This window comes from Natrix helvetica (genome assembly GCF_964273705.1).
Source record: "Natrix helvetica genome assembly, chromosome: 13".
NCBI lineage: Eukaryota > Metazoa > Chordata > Lepidosauria > Squamata > Natricidae > Natrix > Natrix helvetica.
Window position 1 is genome coordinate 6,559,473 of NC_138557.1, and position 26,248 is coordinate 6,585,720.

Sequence of the window (26,248 nt, forward strand, 5' to 3'; positions counted from 1 at the left end):
ACTTTTATTTTCAATTATCTCATCAAAATGCAGAAGAGAGGCACCATTTACCTTGCGTTGTCCCTCCCATGGGATTTCAAGAAGTTCATGTTCCGGTATCTGGACAGGAATGCTACAAGCTGGTCGTTCGTCCTATGAAACATTTGGGATGGGGGTGGGGGAAAGAATATTTTAAAAAAAGACCAATGTTTGCCCTCATTGTCACCAATGCTGTTCTGACCGAGGCTTCCCGAGAGCACGAAACAAACTCCTGGTCCCGACAAAAAACCCTTTTATTCATTGACTGTGAATTCTGCTCATTCACATCCAGCAAAGTCTTTCAAGGGAGGATTTACAGTCACAGACCTTATCTGGCTTGGAGAGCTGCCAGGCCGATCTCTGCAAAAGTTGGCAAGGAGTCTCGGAGAGTCACAAACCAATGAAGCGAACTAATGGCCTCCTGCAAACTCCACTCCCCTGTCGCTCCTCTTTTATTCCCTCTGGGAGGGGCCATTGGTAGTCCACCTCTGGCCTTACTCCCTGATCCCTGTTCCCTTCATCTGCACATGCGCACACTAGGAACAGGCTCCAGTTGTTCTTCTGCCTCACTGATGTCTGACTCTGAAGGTAGCTGATAACTGGCATACGGCCCTGGTCCCCTCTCTGCCTCCGACACAGAGCCCTCATCCGAGCCTTCTCCAGACTCCAGGACTGGCCCGGGTTCCTCCCCAACCTCCTCACTGTCCGAATCTGGCAGGCCACAACAAATGCATTAAAAGAAATGATGGTTTGGATTTGCCTATACAGGGAGTCCTTGGCGTACAACTGTCTGTATAGCGACTGTTTGATGTTATAATGGCACTGGAAAAAGTGACTTTTGATTGCTCTTTGCAGCGACGGTCATGTCATCAAAATTCAGGCAGCTGGCAACCTGCACATTTTTACGAAGTTTAAGACTTGTGGATTTCAAGTCCCAGAATGCCCCACTCCTGGGTGGCTGAGGAATTCTGGGAGTTGAAGTCCACAAAAGTCTGAAAGTTACTAAGTTTGGAGATGCTTGCCTTAGCCTAATCGCCAGCTTCAAATAAAGATTGCCCTAGCGGACCTTCATGCTCCCATGGAACTATTCAAACCCTATTGATGTTAATATTCAACCCAATCTTAAAAACCACATCTTTTTTTGTTAATGAAGGATTCCCGTGAACGAAATAGGGAGAAACTCATTCAGGAGTTAGATGCAACAGATTTGCATATCATTTTTCTAGGTGTTTTTTTCCCTCTTCAAAGCCAACATTCATTTTGTATTTGAGATACAGTAGGAGAGCTTTGATGTTTTCAGACGCAGGAAGGGCCTCCTCCCTCTGATTGGCTCCCTTGCCTTTTTGCAAAGTTGTGACCCGTTGTGCGAAAGACACATCAAGTGTGAAAAGAAACCCACGTGTGAAATTCTTCCTGTTCCTTCCAAGCACTTGAAAGAGGGAAGGCGGGGGCGGGGGGGGGGGAGCCGACTCTAAGGTTGTTTTAAACTCCCCGCACAAAGCAAATTCTTGGAGCTCATTACCAGCAGCTGATTTACTGTCACATCTCTGAAATTTTATGCCATATAAATCTGTTATCCTTTAAGATGTCAGAAGCTACCCCCTCTCTCCCCTTCTGATGTCTGGCTTCCACCCACTGTTTGTGCTACCTTCCTAGAATTTCAAATCAACTTTGCCTTTGCCCCTGTCTTCATCAACCTTGCAAAGAGAAAAACAACAGGGAAAAGCTGTAATATCTTTCCTGCTAAAAGGGAACTCATGTTTATGCAGAGAGATGCCTCGCCAGGAAGATTGCAAAATACTTTTGGGTGGTGGAAAGGTTTGGAGAAGTAACCTGCTTTAATATATATATATATATATATATATATATATATATATATATATATATATATATATATATATATATATATATATATATATATATATATATATATATATATATATATATATATATATATATATATATATATATATATATATATATATATATATATATATATATATATATATATATATATATATATATATATATATATATATATATATATATATATATATATATATATATATATATATACACATACACATACACACACACACATATATGTATTTGTGTTACAACCCCTGGTATGCCCATATACGGGAGGAATTTTTATTTTTAATGTTGCCTTTTTATATTTGTGTTGTATTTGTGCTGATAAATAAATAAATCCTGCCTAATATGTAATACAGCCCAGGCTCAAATCCCAGTAAGGGTATGGTTAGCTGATGAGAGCTAAATAGCTTGAAATAGATCTATACTAGTCTCCCTTTATTTATTTATCAGCACAAATACAACATATATATATGGCTGATGGATAGATGGATGGACAGATACATATAGAAGTGGATGGATGGATGGATAATATGGATGGGTTTCTTACTATGAGCCAAAAGAGATGGTCTTCAAAGCACCTTCCATCTCCCAGACCGACTAATACAGATATAGATATAGATGGATGGATAGAGATAGAGACATGGATGGATGGATTTTTTTTTTACTGATAGAAAGAGGGGCCTGATGGCCTTCAAAGTCCCTTCCATCTTCTGGATTTCATCCATGGAAGGAAACAGAACTCAATGATGCCACCCTCTTTCCCAGAATGAATCTAACCATTCATATATTTAGTCATATTTATACTCTCTATCCCAGGGTTCTCCAACGTTGGCAACTTTAATAAGACTTTGGCAGCTTTGCTGGCTGAGGAATTCTGGGAGTTAAAGTCCACAAATCTTAAATCTGCCAAGGTTGGAGACCTCTGCTCTATCCTACTGTTCCTGTATTCTGGGAGTTGAGGCCCATACAACTTAAAAGTAGCCAAGGTTGAGATACACTGCATGAAACAAATCTGGGAATTCTGGACTTCCGAACAGAGCAGAACCCAGAAAATAAGCAGGAAAGAGACGTTTTGCCGTTTCTCAGTCCTTTGCAAAGTTTTACATATTCCTACCGAGAGCTTGATAAACAAGACTTGTCCCAAAGGAACAAATCTGTGTTTTTCTAAACTTTTCATTTCTCGGATTGAGCCAATGGCGGCAGCAGCCGAAATAAAAATAAAATAAAATGAAAGATAAAATAAAATGGGAAGCATTTGAGAACGACATTAAGCCACATGAAAAGAACTAACAAGAAAAAAAAAAGAAAGAAGAAGAAGAAGCTGGAAGCATAAAATCCACAGCAGAGCCGAGAGATTTCCAGGAAAGCAGAGAGAACAAAATGTGATTAAAACTATCTTCAATCTGGACGGGAGCCAAAAAGCTGCTAGCGATACTTGATAATCAAACACTCTTTTCCTTTTCTTTTCTTTTTTCTTTAAAAAGGATGTGCGATAAACTTCACAGAATAACGCAAATCCTATTTGGCAGATTTCTTCCCTTAATTAGAAACAATTGGTTTTAGCCCAGATGGGAATTGCTTTTAAGTACGGATTTAGAAAGCCGAATCTCATTTCGCTCTTAACTCCCAAATATCTTGACCCTTAGAAATCCCTATCATCCATAATATTCATAATATTCTTTTCTATCTGTCACAGCTTTGGTTGGCATCCTCTATTCTCCCCTCCCTCCCCCCACGGCTGCCCACTTATCTCAACATCTTATAAAATAATGTCTGTCTCCCACCCCTCATTTTTTTAAAAAAAGTTTTGCAAGAAACGGCGGTCCTTTGATGTGAATTATAGCCACACATGACACATTCCCACCAATCAGCCATGACTGGGTGGGAAGGCAAATCACTCCATGACGGATTGGAGAGACAAGGAGTTATTATGAAACTTCAGTCCTCCTTCCCCGACATCCGCTGGATGTTGAGAATTCATTTGCTGCTGCAAAAACCCTGAACCCAAAAATATTTTGAGAACACTCCGATCTGGAGGAGAGGCTCCTGGCGAAGAGAGAGAGGCAAAACAGGGGTTTGATTGCCACTGATTCTCATTCAGCTCAACTGAAAAATGTTCTTGGATGAGGAGTGAAATGTTTTCAAAGCAGGAAAAAAAAACCCTGAAGAAAGTCCAGTTGCCTTTTTTTTGGGGGGGGGGGGGGAGGAGAAGCATCTTGAAGACAACCATGATCTGGGAGATTGAGAATATCTATAGAGATTGAACAGCCAAGAAGCAGATGTAAAAGGAGATGAAGATTTCAGAGAGGAATATGGGAGACAAGTCCGAAAGAAAGAAAAAAAGCCTAGCAATTAAAAGTATTAAAGTGGGCAAGGGATGATGGAGAGATGATTTTTTTAGTTATTTTGGTGTTGTTTTGATTTGCTTCTCTTTTCCTCTCTCTCCTTTCTTTCTTTCTTTTTTTGTAGGTAGGTGACATAATTAGAACTTAGGATAGAAAGAAAATGTTTTTTCTAACAAAGAATGACATGAATAAAAGTTAGAATAAGAGATAGAAATAAGAGAAAAGAGGAATATTAATGTAAAGGTAAAAGGTTCCCCTCGCACATGTGCTAGTCGTTCCCGACTCTAGGGGGCGGTACTCATCTCTGTTTCAAAGCCGAAGAGCCAGCGCTGTCCGAAGACATCTCCGTGGTCGTGTGGCTGGCATGACTCAACACCGAAGGCGCACGGAACACTGTTCCCTTCCCACCAAAGGTGGTTCCTATTTTTCTACTTGCATTTTTTACATGCTTTCGAACTGCTAGGTTGGCAGAAGCTGAGACAAGTAACGGGAGCTCATTCCATTATGTGACGCTAGGGATTCGAACTGTCGAACTGTCGACCTTTCTGATTGACAAGCTGAGGCCACTGAGCCACCATGTCCCTTGACCTAAACTAAACTAAACTAAACTAAACTAAACTAAACTAAACCAAACCATGGGTTTAGTTTGGGCCACTTCTGGCATCTTTACAAAAAAAAAATAGTTGAAACTGAGTTCTTCTGCAGGACCTTTGGAAGTAAAAGAATCCTGACTTTGGTTTAAGTCTTCCTTGCTTTAATACAGGTAATCCTCAAGTTACGACCACAATTGAGCCTAAAATCTATGTTCCTAAGTGAAACACTTGTTAAGCGAGCTTTACGACTTTGCTTGCCACAGTTCTTAAGCGAATTGTTGCATTTTTAAAAAAGTTAGTAACACGGTTGTTAAGTGAACCCGGCTTCCCCGGTCGACTGGGCTTGTCGCAAAAGGGGAGCATGGGACCCTGAAACCGTCATAACCATGAAACAGTTGCCAAACAGCTGAATTTTGATCAAGGGACTTAGGGGGGATGCTGCAACGGCTGTCGGTATGAAAAACGGCCGTAAGTCACATTTTTCAGTGCCGCTGTAACTTTCAACCGTCACTAAATGAACAGTTGTAAGTGGAGGACTACCTATGTTTTGATTCTTGCGTCGGACGGTGTTGCTCTTAAATACTGTGCTGTTTTTCAACGGGTGTTTCATGAAGATAAATTACCAGGAGCTATATGTTGATAAGTGATAGATCAATGAAACAAATAAACAGATTGCCTTTATTATATTCTTGGTTTCTCCCTTGATTTGGGTTGGATTGCTTTGTTTTCCCTTGTCTCCTGTTTTTTTTCTTGTATGCCGACAAGATACAATTATTTGGAATTAAAAAGAAAAACAGCCTCCATATTGATGACATCAACGGAGTCATTTGCACAACCCATTCAATCACTACTGACAGAACCACAGAAGATCCAGGATAAGAGGCCGTATGTCTCGGCAAAACGGTTGCTAGGAGACCAGAGAGGTTGCTAGGGAACCGGTTATCAAAGGATGGGAATCCTCAACTTCAGGTTGCTTGTGGCCCTTGGAGTCCCATTTTTTAAAATTTCTTTTGCAATTCTTGGAATGACTCCGGATTCCCATTTGGGGCAAGTCAATGGTAGAGGAAGCCAACATTTTGAGACAGGGGAACAGATGGAAACCCCAGTTTAACTTCTAAAGAGATTTTAAATCATGCTGAGGTCCCAAACTTCCTCACATCATTGTTGCTTTGGGTCACCACACTATAAAACAGAGGTTGAGACTCTATAGAAAGAGTGCAGAGAAGAGCAACTAAGATGATCAGGGGACTGGAGACTAAAACATATGAAGAACGGCTGCAGGAACTGGGAATGTCTAGTTTAATGAAGAGAAGGACCAGTCACAATAGTGTGAGGCCAAGGGTGAAGGGCAGGTCTGTCTCGGCTACAGCTGTTGTGGCCTGCCAGCGGCCAGCACAGCTGGCAGCAGAGTCGGACAGTGAGGAGGTTGGGGAAGAGCATGGGTGAGTCCTGGAGTCTGTGGAAGGGTCTGATGAGGGCTCTGTGTCAGAGGCAGAGACTGGACCGAAGCTGTCTGGCAGTGATCAGCTGCCTTCAGAGCTAGACAGCAGTGAGGCAGAGGAACAGCTGGAGCCTGTTCTCAATGTGCACATGCGCAGAGCTGCCAGAAGAAAAGAACAGCTGAGAAATCAGGGTCGACTTGGGAGTAAGGCCACAGATGGATGGTGAATGGCCCCTCCCATAGGAAACAAAAAAGGAGCGAAAGGGGAGTGGGCTTTTGCAGGAAACAGTTTGTTCGTTCATTCGTTCATTTCAGGAGTGTGAAGATCTGTCCATGAATCTCCGAGACTCTGTGCCCAGACTTTCCTTGCACAGCACCTCATTTGGAAATTATTGACATGGCAGCTTTCCAAGATAGATAAGCTCTGTGGTCATAAATACTCCTTTGAAAGACTGTTTGCCAGGCCTTGGCTGAATGTGAAGGAGAGGAATTCACATTCGTTTAATAAAAGGGGTTTTGTTGGGACCAGGACTCTGCCTCGTGCTTTTTTGGGGAAACCTAGGTCAGAACAGATATGGGGAGTGTAACTCAGTAGCATGTGAAAGGGCCAGAGATGGCCTACTACGGAAATCAGAGAACTGCCCCATGTTCCAGTTTCTCTATCCCAATGGGCAGCATCATTCCAAGACTTCCTGAACCCTTTTCAGGTGGAGATGCTGGAGTTCAACCAGCACTGGTCCCATGGACTTGAAGATGTCCCCATTTTCCTGCTTCTAAGAAGTATTTCTCAGAGCCAACACCTCCCTCTCTTCCTCCTTGTCTCCCTTCCTCCTCATTTCGAGGGCATGGAGGAGCAGAAAGGAAGTAAGCAACTTGGTTGACCTACATCTTAAGGACACTGTTGGGGCCTGTTTAAATTCCTCTAGAACAAACAAGACTAGATGGTTTTCCCCGGCCAGCAGATTTACGGTGTCCAACAGAAAGCCGCCTGATCTCTGGAGCATAACTAATTCGTAGATGCATCTTATGATGGTCCCAAGCAACACCCGTGACTTGCCTATTATGGGGGGTATGACCTCTCCTTGAAGATATCACCATCCGCAGGCTGGCCATCAGACTCTATTAAGCCCAAATGGAGGATGTTCAAGGATGTTCCATCCCTCAGTAGCCTACGAGCTGCTTTATGTCTCTGCTAGCTAATATACTATTGATCATTAGACTGCGTTCTCTAGGCACTGTATTAATATAAGACAGTTTGTTCACCTAGCCCAGGAGTCAACAACCCGTAACTCTGGAGCCACATGTGGCTCTTTCCTCCCTCTGCTGCGGCTCCCTGTTGCCAGTCGGCTCCACAATGGATAGGATTTTCAGTTAGGACAGGTAGAGGAAAAAGGATGCCACACTAGAAGGAGACTCTATGGTGGGGGAACCGGACTTCTGGTCGGCTCCAGAATTGAATGGGGGGGGGGGCTTCCGGTTAGGACCTTTGTGGCTCTTTGAGGGTTTAAGGTTGCCGACCCCTAACCTAGCCCAAGTGGTGGGGACGATCGGAGGGCATGCAGTTGGAGAGGCATACAAAATTTAAGAAGCGAAAGAGGTGACTTAAGTCCCTGCCAAGTTGAAGATACCTATTAGGTTCCGTCAACCTGAGAGCATCCCTAATTGTTACTGTTTGGACCTGGTTTCTATGCCATTCTCACCGAAACCCATCCTGAACCCGCCTTTGGGGCAACCATGACCTGGATGACCGAGAATCTCTACAGACTTTTAGCTACACAATTTGGGATGAAAAAATTGCAGACTACAGGAACCATTAAGCACCATTCAGGTGACCCTGAGGACAGAGATAAAGCTCCAAGTGGCCTCAACGACCCTCTACAAGGATGCAAATGACCAGCTGTCTGCAAGGAGTATCAACCCTCCCATCCCCCAGTCAGAGCTGAAGAAGCTTTTGTTGGAATGGTGCGGGAGTAGGGATGGATTTCCAGAGGGAAAAGAAATTGCAGACTACAGGAACCATTAAGCACCATTCAGGTGACCCTGAGGACAGAGATAAAGCTCCAAGTGGCCTCAACGACCCTCTGCAAGGATGCAAATGACCAGCTGTCTGCAAGGAGTATCAACCCTCCCATCCCCCAGTCAGAGCTGAAGAAGCTTTTGTTGGAATGGTGCGGGAGTAGGGATGGATTTCCAGAGGGAAAAGAAATTGCAGACTACAGGAACCATTAAGCACCATTCAGGTGACCCTGAGGACAGAGATAAAGCTCCAAGTGGCCTCAACGACCCTCTGCAAGGATGCAAATGACCAGCTGTCTGCAAGGAGTATCAACCCTTCCATCCCCCAGTCAGAGCTGAAGAAGCTTCTGTTGGAATGGTGCGGGAGTAGGGATGGATTTCCAGAGGGGAAAGAAATTGCAGACTACAGGAACCATTAAGCACCATTCAGGTGACCCTGAGGACAAAGATAAAGCTCCAAGTGGCCTCGACGACCCTCTGCAAGGATGCAAATGACCAGCTGTCTGCAAGGAGCATCAACCCTCCCATCCCCCAGTCAGAGCTGAAGAAGCTTCTGGGATGAGAAGCGAAACGTCTTCAAAAGAAAAAAAACAAGGAAGTCCAGTTGCCTCCTGAAAAAAGCACCTGTATTGTTTGCAACCGGTCAGCAGACAATCGGCCGTGTTACCTGATAGGATAGTCCGCAGCACTGAGGTTAATGAAGAAGTCCCACGGCCAGTCCTTCATCTCCAAGAGCTCCTGCATGCTCTGGAGGTAGGTGGACAGAAGACTGGCTCCTCCCCAGATGGTAGCCATGCGCCAGGACGTGACCCTCACATTCGGATACTGGCTTGCAAATTGGAGCACTTGCCGGTGTAAGTAATTGGAACGCTTTATGGGGACAGAAAAACATTCAGTGAGAGGCAGTGGCATCTAGGCGCCCACAGCTTCCTTGCTTCAATGTTTATTTTATTCGAAAGATTAGAAAGAGCCGCGGTGGTGCGGTGGTTAGAGTGCAGTACTGCAGGCTACTTTCGGCTGATTGCAATTTGGCAGTTCGAATCTCACCAGGCTCAAGGTCGACTCAGCCGTCCGTCCTTCTGAGGGGGGGTCAAATGAGGACCCAGATTGTTGGGGGCAAGAGTCTGACTCTGTAAACCGCTTGGAGAAAGCTGTAAAGCACTGTGAAGCGGTATATAAGTCTGCTATTGCTTGGGAAGGAAGGAAGGAAGGAAGGAAGGAAGGAAGGAAGGAAGGAAGGAAGGAAGGAAGGAAGGAAGGAAGGAAGGAAGGAAGCTAGCAAGCAAGCAAGCAAGCAAGCCATACTGGCACAGTGGTTAGAATACAGAATTTCAAGCTGACTCTGCCCACTGCCAGGAGTTTGATTCTGATTGGCTCATGGTTGACTTAGTAAGTGACTCGTAATTCACTTTTTCAGTCCCATTGTAACTTCGAACCAGAGGTGGTATTCAGTCAGTTCTGAGAGGTTCTGGAGAACTGGTAGCAGAAATTTTGAGTAGTTCGGAGAACCGGCAAATAGGCTGGCCCCGCCCCTGCTGCCTCTCAGCTGATCTTCTTTTGTTGCCCTGAACGGGAGAACGGAGCTGGAAAGCAGGTTGGTGGGGTGGGGAGCGAACGGGGATTCTGCAGTGTCCTTCCCCTGCCACACCCACAAAGCCACGCCCACAGAACCGGTAGAAAAAAATTTGAATCCCACCCCTGCTTCGAACGGTCACTCCAGGAACTGTTGTAAGTCGAGGACGACCTGCATTTAAGACTGCAAAAGAGAAGAAGCACAAAGCAAGGAGATAATGCGCTGGGGAAGTGCCGAACTGGCGCTATGTTACCTTGTCCACGTGGATGTAATAAAAATGCTCCTGATGATATATAGCCTTGAACATGCGCATCAGCTGGCGGGAAGCTCTGCCGTGGACGACCAAGACAAAGGCAATCCGGACTGGGTCGGCTGGCATGTATTCGATGGAGTCCTCATCCCACTGGAGATTGTTGTTGGCTTTCCCTGTTTGGAAAAAACAACAACACCATCAGGGCACTCGGCATATCTTAAGGGAGGAGCTTAGTCTCCGTTTCGGCAGCTGGATAAGAGATGGAAGTTGGTAGGTGAAGTCCACCTAAAGCCCTTCCAGAACTTTTGAGAGATCCCAAAAAATTTTAAGATTTTTTAAACCAGTATGACTAAGAATGGGAGGTCTCAATTGGTGAAGGATGCTAGAGAACCAAACCCAATATAATGATCTTCCAGTTATATGGAGCGGGGTGAGAATTGGTGGTTTTCTTGCAGACCATTTATTACCAAACTAGGTAACACCATCAGTGCTAGAAGGGAATGGGATGTGAGGAGTGGAAAGGAGAGGAGAAGGCGAAGGCAGGACGACCTTGGTGCTCTCTGAGGTTGTCTGTTTTCTTGCCGACATTTTATTACCCAGATGGGTAACCTCATCAATGCTAGAAGGGAGTGGTGTTTATGGAGAGGAGGAGGAAGACAGAGACTGTTTGAATCATGGTGCTCTCTGAGCTTGGATGTTTTCTTACAGACGCTTCATCACCCAAGTAGGTAACATCATCAGTGCTAGCAGGGCGTGGGGGTTTGCAGATGATGTTATCTCGTTGGGTTAATGAAACATCTGTAAGAAAACTCTCCAAACTCAGAGAGCACCAGGGACTCTACAGTTCAGTCCTGATGTACGAAGGTTCTCTTCTCCAGATATAGGGTGTCTCAACATCCAGAGGTCACGCTGACCACAGATTCTGAAAGGTAACTCCAGGACACTGGAATGGGAAAGAGGAAGCTAAATTGACATTCTCAAGGGAAAAAAAAATATTTAGTTTAGAAGGACTGTACAAGGCTTATCTGGAGAGGTTTCTTGACCTTGGGTGCTTTAAAAATAATTAAATTGTGTAGAAGTGAAAGCATGGAGCAAAATGAACGCGGAAAACTAAAGTTCGGTGAAATTCTGCAGAAGCAAAGGACAGTTTTAGAAATAGAAAATAGAAAGGAAACAGGGCTTGGTTGAAATGCTAGCTTTCTGAGAAGATAAATGATAAAATATGTAATATTAATGTCTACCATTTAGCTGGTAGATATTAATATAAAATATTTTATAATTTATATTATAAATATATTAATTTATATTATAAATATATTAATTTATATTATAAATATATTAATGTCTAGCAGCTAAAATACAGGGACGTGGTGGCTCAGTGGCTAAGACGCTGAGCTTGTTGATCAGAAAGCTCGGCAGTTCAGCGGTTCGAATCCCTAGCACCGCATAATGGAGTGAGGTCCCATTACTTGTCCCAGCTTCTGCCAACCTAGCAGTTCGAAAGCATGTAAAAAATGCAAGTAGAAAAATAGGAACCAACTTTGGTGGGAAGGGAACAGCGTTGCGTGCGCCTTTGGCGTTGAGTCATGCCGGCTACATGACCACGGAGATGTCTTCGGACAACGCTGGCTCTTCGGCTTTGAAACAGAGATGAGCACCGCCCCCTAGAGTCGGGAATGACTAGCACATATGTGTGAGGGGAACCTTTACCGTATAAATTCATGCAATTTAGTCCTGTTGAGATTGTGGAGTTAATTTTTTTTAAAGCAAACACTGACCTCAGCGTTCTGTAACAAATAATTTATGACTCTGTATCTTTATAATTTAAGATTATACATGGAAAATTCCTTTCCCTCAACTCCTAGAGTTTCAGCAATAGCACATGGTGAAGGGGTGGGGGAATGTGCAATGAAAATGCCAGAGAATATATATTTACTGTAATGAATATTAAGTTCTATCATGAATAGACATTCCACTTTTTCCATAAAAATTCATATCCCTGATTAACCCAATGCTTTATTTTATTTTTTAAAGAAATCCAACAATCCAACATATGTGCTAGTTGTTCCCGACTCTAGAGGGCGGTGCTCATCTCAGTTTCAAAGCCAAAGAGATAGCGCTGTCCAAAAATGTCTCCCTGGTCATGTGGCCGGCATGATTAAATGCCGAAGGGGCACAGAATGCAGTTACCAAAGGTGGCACTTGCATTTTTACATGCTTTGGAACTGCTAGGTTGGCAGACAAGTAACAGGAGCGGTGCTAGGGGTTCGAACCGCTGAACTGCCAAACTTCTGATCCAACAATACAATGACCTAAACAGATTTTTTTTATTCCTAGTATTAAGCAATTATTTGCTGATTTACGGCAAATAAATCAAGATCATAGTTTCAAATCTACCGTCATGACCAGTGGTGGGATTCAATTTTTTTTATCACCAGTTCTGTGGGCGTGGCTTGGTGGGCGTGGCATGGCTTGGTGGGCATGGCTTGGTAGGCATGGCAGGGGAAAGTTACTGCAAAATCCCCATTCCCTCCTGATCAGCTGGGACTCGGGAGGCAGAGAATAGATGGGGGCGCGGCCAGCCAGAGGTGGTATTTACCGGTTCTCCAAACTACTCAAAATTTCCGCTACCGGGTTCTCCAGAACTGGTCAGAAGCTGCTGAATCCTACCTTTGCTTCTGACCTAACAGGATGTAAAGCTTTATGTCGAACGTTGACTCATGAGCCAATGAACTGTGCGTCGATGATGGGAAGAAGTTAAAAATAGGAGGAACGAAATCAAAGAAATTGCCACTTCTCCCTCATAAATTATTCTTTGGGCTTACAGTTCTCCCCTAATGCTTTTATACCGAACTCCCTGGAGGTTTACTCATACAGAGAGAATAAAAATGAAGACTAACCCCCCACCCCACCCTGCTCTTGTATAACATGTTCTGCTATCAATCCCAGGGGAGCTGTGATTTCAAATGATGGGCAAAATAATTGTCATTTTGTGTTTTTTCTGACACAGAAGCAATCCGTGCTCTATTTTCAGCTATGCAGATTTCTGTCACATATTCTCTTTAGATTTTCAAACAGGATCCTGAAACCGAATTCCAATATTTCAGCTAACGAAGAAGTTTTAGAAAAGGGCTTTCCACAGACAAATGAAAGTCCTATTATTTTATTATGGGTAGTCCTCAACTTATGACCACAATTGAGCCACAAATTCCTGTTGCTAAGTGTTCTGACCGAGGCTTTCCAAGAGCATGAAGCAAACTCCTGGTCCCTGTAAAAATCCCTATTATTCATTGACTGTGAATTCTGCTCATTCACATCCAGCAAAGTCTTTCAAGGGAGGATTTACAGTCACCGACCTTATCTGGCTTGGAGAGCTGCCAGGCCGAGTTTTGCAAGGAGTCTCGCAGAGTCACGAACCAATGAAGCGAACTAATTGTCTCCTGCAAACTCCACTCCCCTTTTGCTCCTCTTTTATTTCCTCTGGGAGGGGCCATTCATCCTCCACCTGTGGCCTTCCTCCCAAGTCGACCCCTCTTCTTTAGCTGTTCCTTTTGTCTGGCAACTCTGCGCATGTGCACACTGGGAACAGGCTCCAGCTGTTCTTCTGCCTCACTGATGTCTGACTCTGAAGGCAGCTGATAGCTGGCATACAGCTCTCACCCCGTCTCTTTCCTCCAACTCTGAGCCCTCATCAGATTCCAGGACTGGGCCAGGTTCCTCCCCAACTTCCTCACTGTCCGAATCTGCTGCCAGCTCCACTGGCCACTGGCGGGCCACAACACTAAATGAGACATTTGTTAAATGAGTTTTGTCCCATTTTACGATCTTGCCACAGTTGTTAAGTGAATCACTGCAGTTATTAAGTGAGTAGCACCGTTGTTATGCGAATCTGGTTTCCCTGCTTGTCAGAAGGTCGCAAAAGATCACGTGGCTGCAGGACCCTGCAACAGTCATAAATACATGCCAGTGGCCAAGCATCTGATGCAATGGTTGTAAGGGTGAAAAATGGTCATCAGTCATTTTTTTCAGGGTCATTGTCCCTAAATGAACTGTTGTAAGTTGAGGACTACCTGTACAAGCAGACCCATGTAAAAGGAAGAGAAGATATTCAAGTAAGTGTGAACGAAACAGAACGCATGAAAATTATTGGGTAATTCCTGTTTTGCTTAAATGACTCGTTTTTCCTAAAACGAAGCGTATTACGGCCTTGAAACAATCCATCACTGTTTACAGTTCCAATATGAGTTTATTATTCTTAGCAACCTGTTCCAAGGGAAAAACTGGGGGGGAAAATGACAGAATATAATATTTTCACATTAAAACAGGAAGGGGAAAAAAATAGCTGAGTATCATTCTGTCCGATTAAATCACTCTGAAGTGCTCGTAAGAGGCGAAAGGGGAATTACAGCAGTATATGCGATAACAGGTTTGTTTTTCTTAAGTAGCGACCTTCATGCAACATCAATATTCTATAAGAAGATGCTGTGAAGCTGGAGAATTCCAACTCCAGCAGAAATTGTGTATTTTCATCATCGAAAATACCAAACAAGTAAAAAAATCAACATTAAAAAAAAGAAAAGAATCCAAGGACTTTTGCTGCAACACTCTAAGGTAAATGTTCCCCTCGCACATATGTGCTAATCGTTCCTGCCTATAGGGGGCAATGTTCAACTCCATTTCAAAGCCAAAGAGCCAGCACTGTCCGAAGACGTCTCCGTGGTTATGTGGCCAGCATGACTCAATGTCGAAGGTGCACAGAACGCTGTTACCTTCCCACCAAAGGTGGTTCCTATTTTTCTACTTGTTTTCGAACTGTTAGGTTGGCAGAAGCTGGGACAAGTAACGGGAGCTCACTCCATTACGCGGCGCTAGGGATTCAAACCGCCGAACTGCCGACCTTTCTGATCGACAATCTCAGCGTCTTAGCCACTGAGCCACCGTGTCCCCTGCAATGCTCTACTGTATGCTAATTAGCCAGATTCACATAACAACGGTGTTACTAACTCAATAACTGCAGTGATTCACGTAACAACAGTGGCAAGAAAGTTCGTAAAATGGGGCAAAGCTCATTTAACAAATGCCTGACTTAGCGACAGGAATTTTGGGATCGATTGTGGTTATAAGTCATAAAACAATAGGATTTTCATTTGTCCACGGTGAACTCTTTTCTAAAACTTCTTTGATCGTCCAACTGTTGGACTTCGGTTTCAGGATCATGTTTGAAAATCTAAAGTTAGCCCAGAGAGTATAAGATAGGAACATGCATAGCTGAAAATGAGAGCACCTATCTACACTGCTTCTGTGTCAGAGAAACACAAAACGACGTTTATTTTAGTCTGTTTCCCTGAAAATAAGACCTCCCCGGATAATAAGCCCAATCGGGCTTTTGAGCGCATGCGCTGAAATAAGCCCTCTCCCCCCAAAAATAAGCCCTCCCTGAAAATATTGCCACACAGCAGCAGCCATGAGGTGACCACGCTCGCCTCCTTCTGCACCTCAAAAATAATAAGACCTCCCCGAAAATAAGGCCAAGTGCTTATTTCGTGTGTGTGTGTGTGTGTGTGTGTGTGTGTGTGTGTCAAAAGAAGATAAGACCCTGTCTTATTTTTGGGGAAACATGGTATACTACACTGCTTCTGTGTCAGAAAAACACAAAATGACAATGATTTAGCCCAGGGGTGTCCAAACTTGGAAACTTTAAGACTTGTGGACTTCAATTCCCAGAATTCCCCAGCCAGCCATGAAGTCCACAAGTCTTGAAGTTCCCAAGTTTGGACACCCCTGATTTTTAGCCCAACATTTGAAATCACACAAACCTACTAAATTATATGCATTAAGGTTTGTTCTGGGTGCAAGTATTTCACCAAGAGGTTTGATGACCAAAATAAACATTTTTCAGAAACATTGCATCCAGGAAAGAGAATAGGACGTTTTATTATGTCTGCTAGCGATACCGGCACTTATATGACTGAGCTCTTTGGCATTGTTGAATGGCTTCCTTTCCAAGTGACTAATTTTGAGGGCAGTGAACTTTCAGATTAGTCTGGGAAATCTTTCTTACAGAGGAGAAGAGTCACATGGTGTCTATAAATGCCCGTGAAGGTCTTGGGTGCTCTGACCCAGGCTTCCTTAAAAAGCAAGAAGCAGAGGGACCACAGGGTGGTCCTTTGTTGTTTCCAAGACGGGCCTGTGGGCCAGATCTAAGCCCCCCAGGCCTTGAGTTTGACCCCCCCCTGGTTTACATCCACTAAAACTAGCACTCCTGCGAGTCCCTTGGACTGCAAGGCGATCCAACCAGTCAGTCCTAGAGGAGATCAACCCTGGCTGCTCTTTAGAAGGCCAGATCCTGAAGAGGAAACTCAAAGACTTTGGCCACCTAATGAGAAGGAAGAAGGACTCCCTGGAGAAGAGCCTCATGCTGGGAACGATGGAGGACGAAAGAAGAAGGACTGCAAGGCCATCCAACCGGTCAGTCCTAGAGGAGATCAACCCTGACTGCTCTTTAGAAGGCCAGATCCTGAAGAGGAAACTCAAATCCTTTGGCCACCTAACAAGAAGGAAGGACTCCCTGGAGAAGAGCCTCATGCTGGGAATGATGGAGGGCAAAAGAAGAAGGGGACGGCAGAGAAGGAGGTGGCTGGATGGAGTCACCAAAGCAGTAGGTGTGAGCTTCAATGCTCACCGGGGAATGGTAGAGGACAGGAAGGCCTGGAGGAACATTGTCCATGGGGTTGCAATGGGTCGGACACGACTTCGCAACTAACAACAACAACAAAGCACTGGGGACTTCTCACCAATTCCCTACTCAAAACGTCCTCTTTTCCTCTTCCTGGTCTTCACCAATGCCCAGATAAGTTCTGCCTTTGTTCCCAGCCAACATCGTAAGACTTCAGCTGACGGCAGCTTTCATGCCCAAGATGGGCTCCACTCGTACAAAATAAAATGCATTTGCCAGCAAGAGGCAAGGACGGATCTCCTCAAAATGCTGGTCGGGTTAATTTAAGTTTGATGCAATTGACCGAAATAAATCAATTCACTTGAAAGCAACAAGGGCTATTGATGTGACCTCTGTATTCTCTCCCCCCCCCCAAAACTGGATGATGAACTAACAATATAATTGCGCAAGGTTGGTGAAAATCAGCAGGGAAAAAATGGCTTTTATTAGGGTTTAATTTATTAGCACGTAGAAGCCTGAGAAAACAGCCTGAATGTCATAAAAAGACTTGCCCCAACTTGCAAATCTACAGATGCGCCACGATTAATTCTGTTCCAAACTCTGCATTAGAATTTTTCTTCCTTGATGAAAGACGTTTCTGTTCTTTTACGGATCCTTGGGGTGTTAAAAATGGTGAAGGAAGGAAAAGCAATCATTTCTGGGATCTTCAGGAAGCTAAGGATCACATGAGAACTGACTATACCATGCACAAAATGCACAGGTACAGTATATGTGGTACCTTGCTCAGTAGTAGTAACTGTGAAAGGGATCTTGGAGTCCTAGTGGACAACCATTTAAATATGAGCCAGCCGTGTGCAGCAGCTGCCAAAAAAGCCAACACAGTTCTAGGCTGCATAAACAGAGGGATAGAATCAAGATCACGTGAAGGGTTAATACCACTTTATAAGGCCTTGGTGAGGCGACACTTGGAATAGTGCATTCAGTTTTGGTTGCCACGATGTAATAAAGATGCGGAGACTCTAGAATCGTGATGGTGAACCTATGACACGCATGCCACAGGCGGCATGCGGAGCCCTATTTGGTGGCACACCAGCCATCAGCTCCGGTGTGCATGTGTGCAATGGCCAGCTGATTTTTTACTCCTCTGGAGGGCCAGGGGAGGTTGTTTTTGCCCTCCCCAGGCTTCAGGAAAGCCTCCGGAGGCTGGTGAGGGCGAAAAACTGGAATTTTGTTCCCAAAATATAAGACACACCTAGTTTTTGGGGAGGAAAACAAGAAGAAAAAAAATCTGCCTCTGCCTCCCAGCAATTTGCCTCCTTGCAGCAAACAGCAAACAGCCTGTTTCAGTTTCAATTTCAATTTAGCCTGATTAGCACAAGGGGAAAAAAAAATCTGCCTCTGCCTCCCAGAAATTTGTCTCCTTGCAGGAAACAGCATGTTTCAGTTTCAATTTCGGCACAGCCTGATTAGCACAAGCAGCTGATTGTTTTCAGCCTCCGCACACTATGTTTTCAGTCTCTGTGCACCCCATTTTCTGTTCGTTCCAGGCAAAATGGGCAGAAAATGGGGCACGCAGAGGTCGAAAACAGGGCACGCGGAGGTAGCAATAGGTAATGGCAATTGCTGCAGCCTGAAACAGCTGATGGTCGGGAGGCCAATCCAACCGACAATCAGCTGCTTGTTCTAATCAAACTGTGCTGAAGCTGAAACTGAAACAGGCTGTTTGCTGCAAGGAGGCAAATTGCTGGGAGGCAGAGGCCAAAGGGTGTGGGTGGAACTACATTTGGTGTATAAGACGCACCCACATTTTCACCCTCTTTTAGGGGGGAAAACGCGTCTTATACTCCAAAAAATACGGTATTTGAAAACTTCACAAGGCACTTTTATTGGTTCGTGGAGCCTGACGCTCCCAAAATGAAGTCCACCATTCCTTATTCCCTGTATCGGTCTCTTTTTCTTATCCTAGGGAAAGATGGGCAGTTTTGAAACATGAAACATAAATAAAATAAATTCGCCACCGAGCTGAGCCAGATCTTACAAGTAACTCAGAGCCTCTGTTTCTGCTTTATTTGCAAACTCCATGGCTAAACCTGGCACATCAGTTATTGTAATAAACGGCTCTGCGGACAAGAGAAGAATGCCCTCTCTCTGCAGCTCCGTGGACCATTTATTTTGACCGTGCCAATAAGTGAAATTAAAAACAAAGAGGGAAACATTACAAATCGTTAGAGTTTCATTGAACAAAGCTGTGGATCCAGGCTGTTTTTTTTTAAAAAAAAACTTTTTGGAGACAGGTAGTTGTTGTTGGTAATTTTAATGACCCTCATTCCTGCTATTAGCATAATTGATTTCAACGGTACAAAGAATTACCGAAAAACCAGCTTGCTACTGTCCACCCAGTCACTCACATTCAATCATTGCTGTCAATTTTCCAGGCAGCATCTTCTGAAGGAAACCAATATTCATTTTTTCTTTTGCTGGATTCGGAGATAATGCTTTTTTTTTGCCCATTTACAAGTGGATACATTTGTCATATATTCTTCCTCCCTCCACTCCACTTATGTGCCTGATTATGTTTCCACTCCATTGGGGTTGCAGAAAGTGAGGAGGTTGGGGAGTAACCTGGGACAGTCCCGGAGTCTGGGGAAGGCTCTGATGAGGGCTCTGTGTCGAAGGCAGAGAGGGGGCCAGGGCCGTATGCCAGTTATCAGCTGCCTTCAGAGTTAGACATCAGTGAGGCAGAGGAACAGCTGGAGCCTGTTCCCAGTGTGTGCATGCACAGAGCTGCCAGACGAAGGGAACAGCTAACGAACAGGGGTTGACTTGGGAGTAAGGCCAAAAGTGGACGATGAATGTCCCCTCCCATAGGGAATAAAAAAGGAGCGAAAGGGGAGTGGAGTTTGCAGGAGATCATTAGTTTGCTTAATTGGTTCATGACTCTCCGAGACTCCTTGCCAAGTTTTGCAGATATCGGCCACTCTCCAACCCAGATAAGGTCTGTGACTGTAAATCCTCCCTCGAAAGACTTTGCTGGATATGAATGACCAGAATTCACAATAAATTAATAAAAGGAGCTTTTGTCGGGACAAGGAGCTTGTTCTAGAGCAGCGGTGTCAAATTGGATTTCCTTGAGGGCCGGATCAGCATTGTAGTTCTCCTCTGCGGGCCAGTGGGGTGGGGGCCAGGGAGCGGTGGGGGGTGGGACGGTGGGACAGATGCCTCCTGCAGCACCTTGCCTGCCAAAATGGGGGGCCCTTTCTTCAGTCTGGACAGCCTTCTGGAGGCCCTGTGGGGCCTCCGTGCGGCCGATTTTCGGCTGGCAGAGTGCTGCAGGAGGCCACGGAGGCCAAAAACGGGCCGGGGGAGTCTCACGGGGACTCTGCATGGCTGTCCTTTGATATGTTGAGGCTGGCCCCCCATGGCCCAGAGTTAAGCACCCCGCCAGCCGGATCCGGCCCCCGGGCCATGGGTTGACATCCCTGTTCTAGAGGGTCTTCTTACCACGCATATACAACCTGATCCAACCGCCAGTCCGGTGTATAAATTAGAGTAAGGAGTGAACTGTCGCCTCACCACATCTGGATGAGTACAAGGCGTATCTGTCATTCCCCAGGACTCTTGCGAGAAGCTCGCAATTTCTGTCCTGCAGGCTTTTCCTCTTTGAAATTCTGGAGTCGCTCGCAATTACTGGAACCGTTTTCATGTTTTACAAATCAATGCCTAATAACTAGGAGATTGGTACCCGCCAGAAACAAAAAACACATACACACACGCACGAAAACCTACCCTGCATCTTGCTGGCGAAGAAAACTATTCTGCCAGACCAATAATCTTAATAGCAAACTCACGTTTTGACATTTCTAATTACCCAAATGCCATCGTACCTCAGATACAAAAAACGGGGGAATAAAAAACAACAACATCACAATTATTTCTGTGCTTTGCTGGAGCGTTTCGTCTCGGCGTGGTTCTCCCCATTGGCTCTTAGGCATCAACTGATAGCAGTCAGAAGCCCGTAGGAAGTTCCTTGAGGCAGAACGAGAACCGATCCCCACATTAAGAAGACACCTGTCGCTACCGCTTTAACAGTTCATTCGTTCGGCGCAAGCGACCTGCTCAGGATACATCGGAATGAGAACAAAACCAATGGCTGCACGCAAGTATTCGGCCTACAGGGAATTGTTCTGACCCAGCTCCCCAAACACGACAAATCCAAAGATTCCTTTAATTAGGAATGCCCGCAGCTCCGGCAAAAAGTTTCTCTCTCAACGCAGGCTAACAAGTCCATCCGTCCGGGAGATGAAGAGTTGTGTGCCCCATCTATTCATCTCCGCCCCCTGCCTTTTATCTCCAGAGCTAGGGCAGGGCTTCGCTAGCAGTGGTGGCTCTTCCTTCCCAAGGACCGGCCCATAGATTTCCACTGCTCTCCTCTCCACTGCCTTCTGTGAATCCACGTGTCAGGCACTGGACCCAGCTGTTCCTCCTCTTCCTCATCAGCCACCTCCAGACCTGGGAGCAGTTGACTCTCCATCTAAAGGCTGACGGACAGCCCAGGCACTCTCTCTCTCTCTCTCTCTCTCTCTCTCTCCCTCCCTCCCTCCCTCCTTCCCTTTCTCTCTCCCAGCTCAATTCCCTCTTCCCCATCAGGGCTCTCTGGTTGCTTTTATATTGACCCTGACCCCCACGTATCCTCCCCCCCCTCTGATTTGGCTGCTGGAGGGGCCAGCAACAGTAGTCTTTGACTTATGACCACAATTGAGCCTAGAATTTCTGTTGCAAAGCAAGGAGGTTGTTAAGTAAGCTCTGCCTGATTTTATGACCTTCTTTCCCACGATAAATACAGTAAATGGAGTTATTAAGCAATTCATGGAGTGGGGAGGGAATGGGGATTTGCAGTATCCTTCCCCTGGAGTGAGGAGGGAATGGAGATTTTACAGTATCCTTCCCCCTGGAATGGGGAGGGAATGAGGATTTTACAGTATCCTTCCCCTGGAGTGGGGAGGGAATGGGGATTTGCAGTATCCTTCCCCTGGAGTGAGGAGGGAATGAGGATTTTACAGTATCCTTCCCCTGGAGTGGGGAGGGAATGGGGATTTGCAGTATCCTTCCCCTGGAGTGAGGAGGGAATAGAGATTTTACAGTATCCTTCCCCTGGAGGGGGGAGGGAATAGAGATTTTGCAGTAGCCTTCCCCTGCCACCCCCACCAAGCCATGCCCACGGAACCGGTAGTAAAAAAAATTGAATTTCACCACTGGTTCCTATCCTTCCAATGAGAGTAACCACAAAGTGCTAATCCTAGCTGATATAAAACACCCAGACTCAAAATAAAATAAAACAGAGAAAGCAACAATATTGATGCAGGGTAACAAACTGTGTTCGACAAATGAAGGGGGGAAAAAAGGATTTATTAAGGCAAATGCTACAACTTAAGAGTCAGAGAATAATCAATAATGATTCCATCTCTCGTTTTGGCTTTGTTTCAAGAGAAAGAATAGCCTGAGCCATCAATAATTAGGTTTTTCTTTCGTTTTTATCCTTCCCTAACCTCATGTCCATTTGTCAGAAATGCTGTAGGATCTCCTGCTTGAGCAGGGGGTTGGACTAGATGACCTATAAGATCCCTTCTAACTCTGTTAATCTGAGTTAAGCAGAGAATAGATGGGGGCGGGGGCGGTCAGAGGTGGTGTTTGCTGGCTCTCTGAACTAATCAAAGTTTCCGCTACCGGTTTTCCAGAACTGGTTAGTTGCCCTCAGTCAATTGAAAAGAAGGACTAGGGGAGACATGATAACAGCGTTCCAATATCTCAAGGGTTGCCGCAAAGAAGAGGGAATCAAGTTATTCTCCAGGGCACCTGAGTGTAGAACAAGAAGCAATGGGTGGAAACTAATCAAGGAGAGAAGCAACTTAGAACTGAGGAGAAATTTCCTGACAGTGAGAACAATGAATCAGTGGAACAGAAGTTGCCTCCAGAAGTTGTGAATGCCCCAACACTGGAAGTCTTTAAGAAGATGTTGGATAGCCATTTGTCTGAAACGGTATAGGGTTTTCTGCCTAGGCAGGGGGTTGGACTAGAAGACCTCCAAGGTCCCTTTCCAACTCTGCTATTGTATCCCTTGTATCCCTCCCCTCTCAAAAGCACTAGCAATGCCTCTAACGTCAGCATGGGCAGGGGGCTAGGAAGAGGAGAAAAAGGATCCATTTACTTTTGGCGTATTACCTGTCAGAGGAAGAAATGAAATATAATTTACGGTGTGGCATTTCCAGCGGCAAATACATTGAAGCTTAAGCAATTAACGCTGGCTGGGGATTTTTTTTTTTTTTTTTGGCAGGCTTGGGAAGATTACTCATAGGGTGTGAGTATGTGTCCTGAGTTACAACAACACATGATTCTTTCTTTCTTTTCCCCCCTCCCTGCCACGTTTGACTTGCACGCTGTCTCCTCACCCCCCCCTCCTCCCCCAAGCAAAAGGTTTCGGATGACAAAAATATCTAATGGGTGAGAGGCCCACTTTGATGTCTCTTGAGTGACTTCTGGGTGTGCAAAAGGCGAGGCTAATTGTGCCAGTTTACGGATGGAGGAGATGATTGGTAGATCAGGGTTGAACGGTGGGGTCCTTGCTGTTTTTTTGACCTTGGCAGTTTTCTGGCAGACATTCCAGGACCCTACTAGGTAACATCATCGGTGCTAGAAGGAGTGGGGTTTGCAGAGAGGAGGAAGAGGAATGGAAAGAGGAGGAGGAGAATTATGGGATCCTTGGTGTTCTCTGACTTGGTGGTATTCTTGCAGACATTTCATGACCAAAGTAGGTAACATCATCAGTGCTAAAAGGAGTAGGGTTTGCAGAGAGGAGGAGGAGGAATGGAAAGAGGAGGAGGAGGAGAATTATGGGATCCTTGGTGTTCTCTGACTTGGTGGTATTCTTGCAGACATTTCATGACCAAAGTAGGTAACATCATCAGTGCTAAAAGGAGTAGGGTTTGCAGAGAGGAGGAGGAGGAATGGAAAGAGGAGGAGGAGAATTATGGGATCCTTGGTGTTCTCTGACTTGGTGGTATTCTTGCAGGCATTTCATGACCGAACTAGGTAACATCATCAGTGCTAAAAGGAGTGGGGTTTGCAGAGAGGAGGAGGAATGGGAAGAGGAGGAGGAGGAGGAGAACTATGGGATCCTTAGTGTTCTCTGACTTGGTGGTATTCTTGCAGGCATTTCATGACCGAACTAGGTAACATCATCAGTGCTAGAAGGAGTGGGGTTTGCAGGGAGGAGGAGGAGGAGGAATGGGAAGAGGAGGAGGAGGTCTATGAGTTTGATGGGTTTGTTTTCCAATCAAGGAACTTCCATCTCAGTCAAACAAACAGCAAACATCACCTTAATCAAGGGACCACCAAAAACAACACACCCAGCAACCCCAACAGGGCAAACCTTGTGTGTGTGTGTGTGTGTGTGTGTGTGAGAGAGAGAGAGAGAGAGAGAGAGAGAGAGAGAGAGAGAGAGAGAGAGAGAGAAATGGAAGGAGGGAGGGAGTGGGGAGAGAGAGAGAAAGAGCAAACCCCACTCCCTTCTAGCACTTGATGATGTTACTTAATTGGGTAATGAAATGTCTGCAAGAAAACCACCAAGCTCACACAGCACCAAATTTCCCATAGGTGCTAAGTTACACTTATCTTTTCGTATATTTTCCTTCTTTCCTTCCATCGGTGAGCCCAACGCGAATCCCGGTTAGGCAGGACATCCAAGGCACAAAGCACCTTTGGCTAATTGTTGGGTCCTACGGACAATATTCCCAGTAGGTTACGATAGGATTAAACTGCACAATTGTTGACGCCACGCTTTGCTTCTCGCAAACGAGCCCTCCAAGGAATTGCACTTCTTTCGGCACTGTCTACAATCCAGAGACTCGGAAACCTTGATCACAAAAGGCCAACACACAAACGGGCCCGTCGCCTTTGTCCACGTTTATAAATAACACAGGTGAAAAAGAACCCGGAGAGCGACAAGAGAATGGAGTAAGGACAAAATTTAGGAAGGCAACAATGTTCCATGCTGAGAATTCTAAGAACTGGGTGGAAGTACATTGATCTTTCTTGCACAGCATTGTAGTTCGTCCAGCTACCAAACGGATAAGAATAAATTAGTTTTGCCTGCCTGGATAGTGACGGCTGGTTGCTGAGATGCTGCTCACAACCAAAGGCTCAATAGAATAATAGAATAGAATAACAGCCTTGGAAGGGACCTTGGAGGTCTTCTAGTCCAACCCCTTGCTCAAGTAGGAAACTCTACCCCATTCCCAATGGCTGTCCAATCACCCACAACTTCTGGAGGCAAGTTGTCCTGTTGATTAATTGTTCTAACTGTCAGGAAAGTTCTAGTTTGGTCCTCTTCTTGATTAGTTTCCATTGATTGTTTCTTGTCTAGACTTCTGGTGCTTTGGAGAATAGGTTGCCCCCCCCCTCTTCTCTGTGAGTGACAGCCCCTTAAATTCTTTTAAGTTTTACGTCACCCCTGGTCCTTTTTTATCATAGACTGGAGACACCCGATTCCTGCAACCGTTCTTCATCTATTTTATATCCAGCCTCAATCATTTTTTGCTGCTCTTCTCTGCACTCTTTTCCAGACTTCCTTAAGAAAGACTTTTCAGCTTGTGGGAAGAAAACTACCCAAAGCTCTCTTGTTCTACTCTTCAAACAGGACTAGTCTTGATGGACCTGCCTATCAATAATAATGGAGCTTCAAGCCATGATGAAAAGGTTTAACTATAAAGCTCTCTTCAACCAGGATCTGTCTTGATGGATCTACCCATCAGTAATAATAGAACTTTAACCCACAATGAAAAGATTTGACTATCAAAGTTCTCTTGTTCTACTCTTCAACCAGGATCTGTCTTGATGGACCTACCCATCAATAATAATGGACCTTTAAGCCACAATGAAAAGGTTTAACTATAATTCTCTTGTTTTACTCTTCAACCAGGATCTGTCTTGATGGACCTACCCATCAACAATAATAATGGAGCTTCAAGCCGTGATGAGAAGTTTTAGCTATCATTTCAATTCCTTACAAGTCTTCAGAATCATGGAATTTCACCGGCCCCATCTGGCTGGGAAATTCTCAGGTTGTTGTCCCAACAGATGGGGAGAACCTCTGATTGAAGGAGGTCGGCTCTAACCTGTGTATTACGGTGCTTGGATCTTGCCACGCCATAAGGCAAGGCCGCGCCTGAAAGACCACACCGGCGAGCTTCCTTGGCGCTTCTGTCAAAGCTGCTGATATCCATATGCAAATGCTTTCCGATTTCATTAACACGCGCTCCCACAGACTTGGGATTTCTTGAAGCAGATGGCAATCCTTTTAAGGAGGCCTTTCAAGGAACGTCTCGCCTTGATTTACAAGGCCTGCAGATCCAACAGGACCAAGGGTTGCTTTTAAGGTCTGGGCAACCATCTGTCTTCTAGAA

General features: G+C 45.0%; 1 protein-coding gene across 2 annotated transcripts in view; it reads right to left on the reverse strand.

Annotated features, from left to right (window-relative positions):
- The window catches only part of XYLT1 (xylosyltransferase 1), a 132,904-nt gene that overhangs the window by 30,054 nt on the left and 76,602 nt on the right, over window positions 1–26,248 (reverse strand). For both annotated transcript variants that reach the window (XM_081965744.1, XM_081965745.1), the window contains exons 4-6: window positions 10,115–10,287; window positions 8,956–9,158; window positions 52–132 (exon numbers count right to left, since the gene is read on the reverse strand). In XM_081965744.1, coding sequence (XP_081821870.1) covers window positions 52–132; window positions 8,956–9,158; window positions 10,115–10,287 — 457 coding nt within the window. The remainder of the gene's footprint in view (window positions 1–51; window positions 133–8,955; window positions 9,159–10,114; window positions 10,288–26,248) is intronic.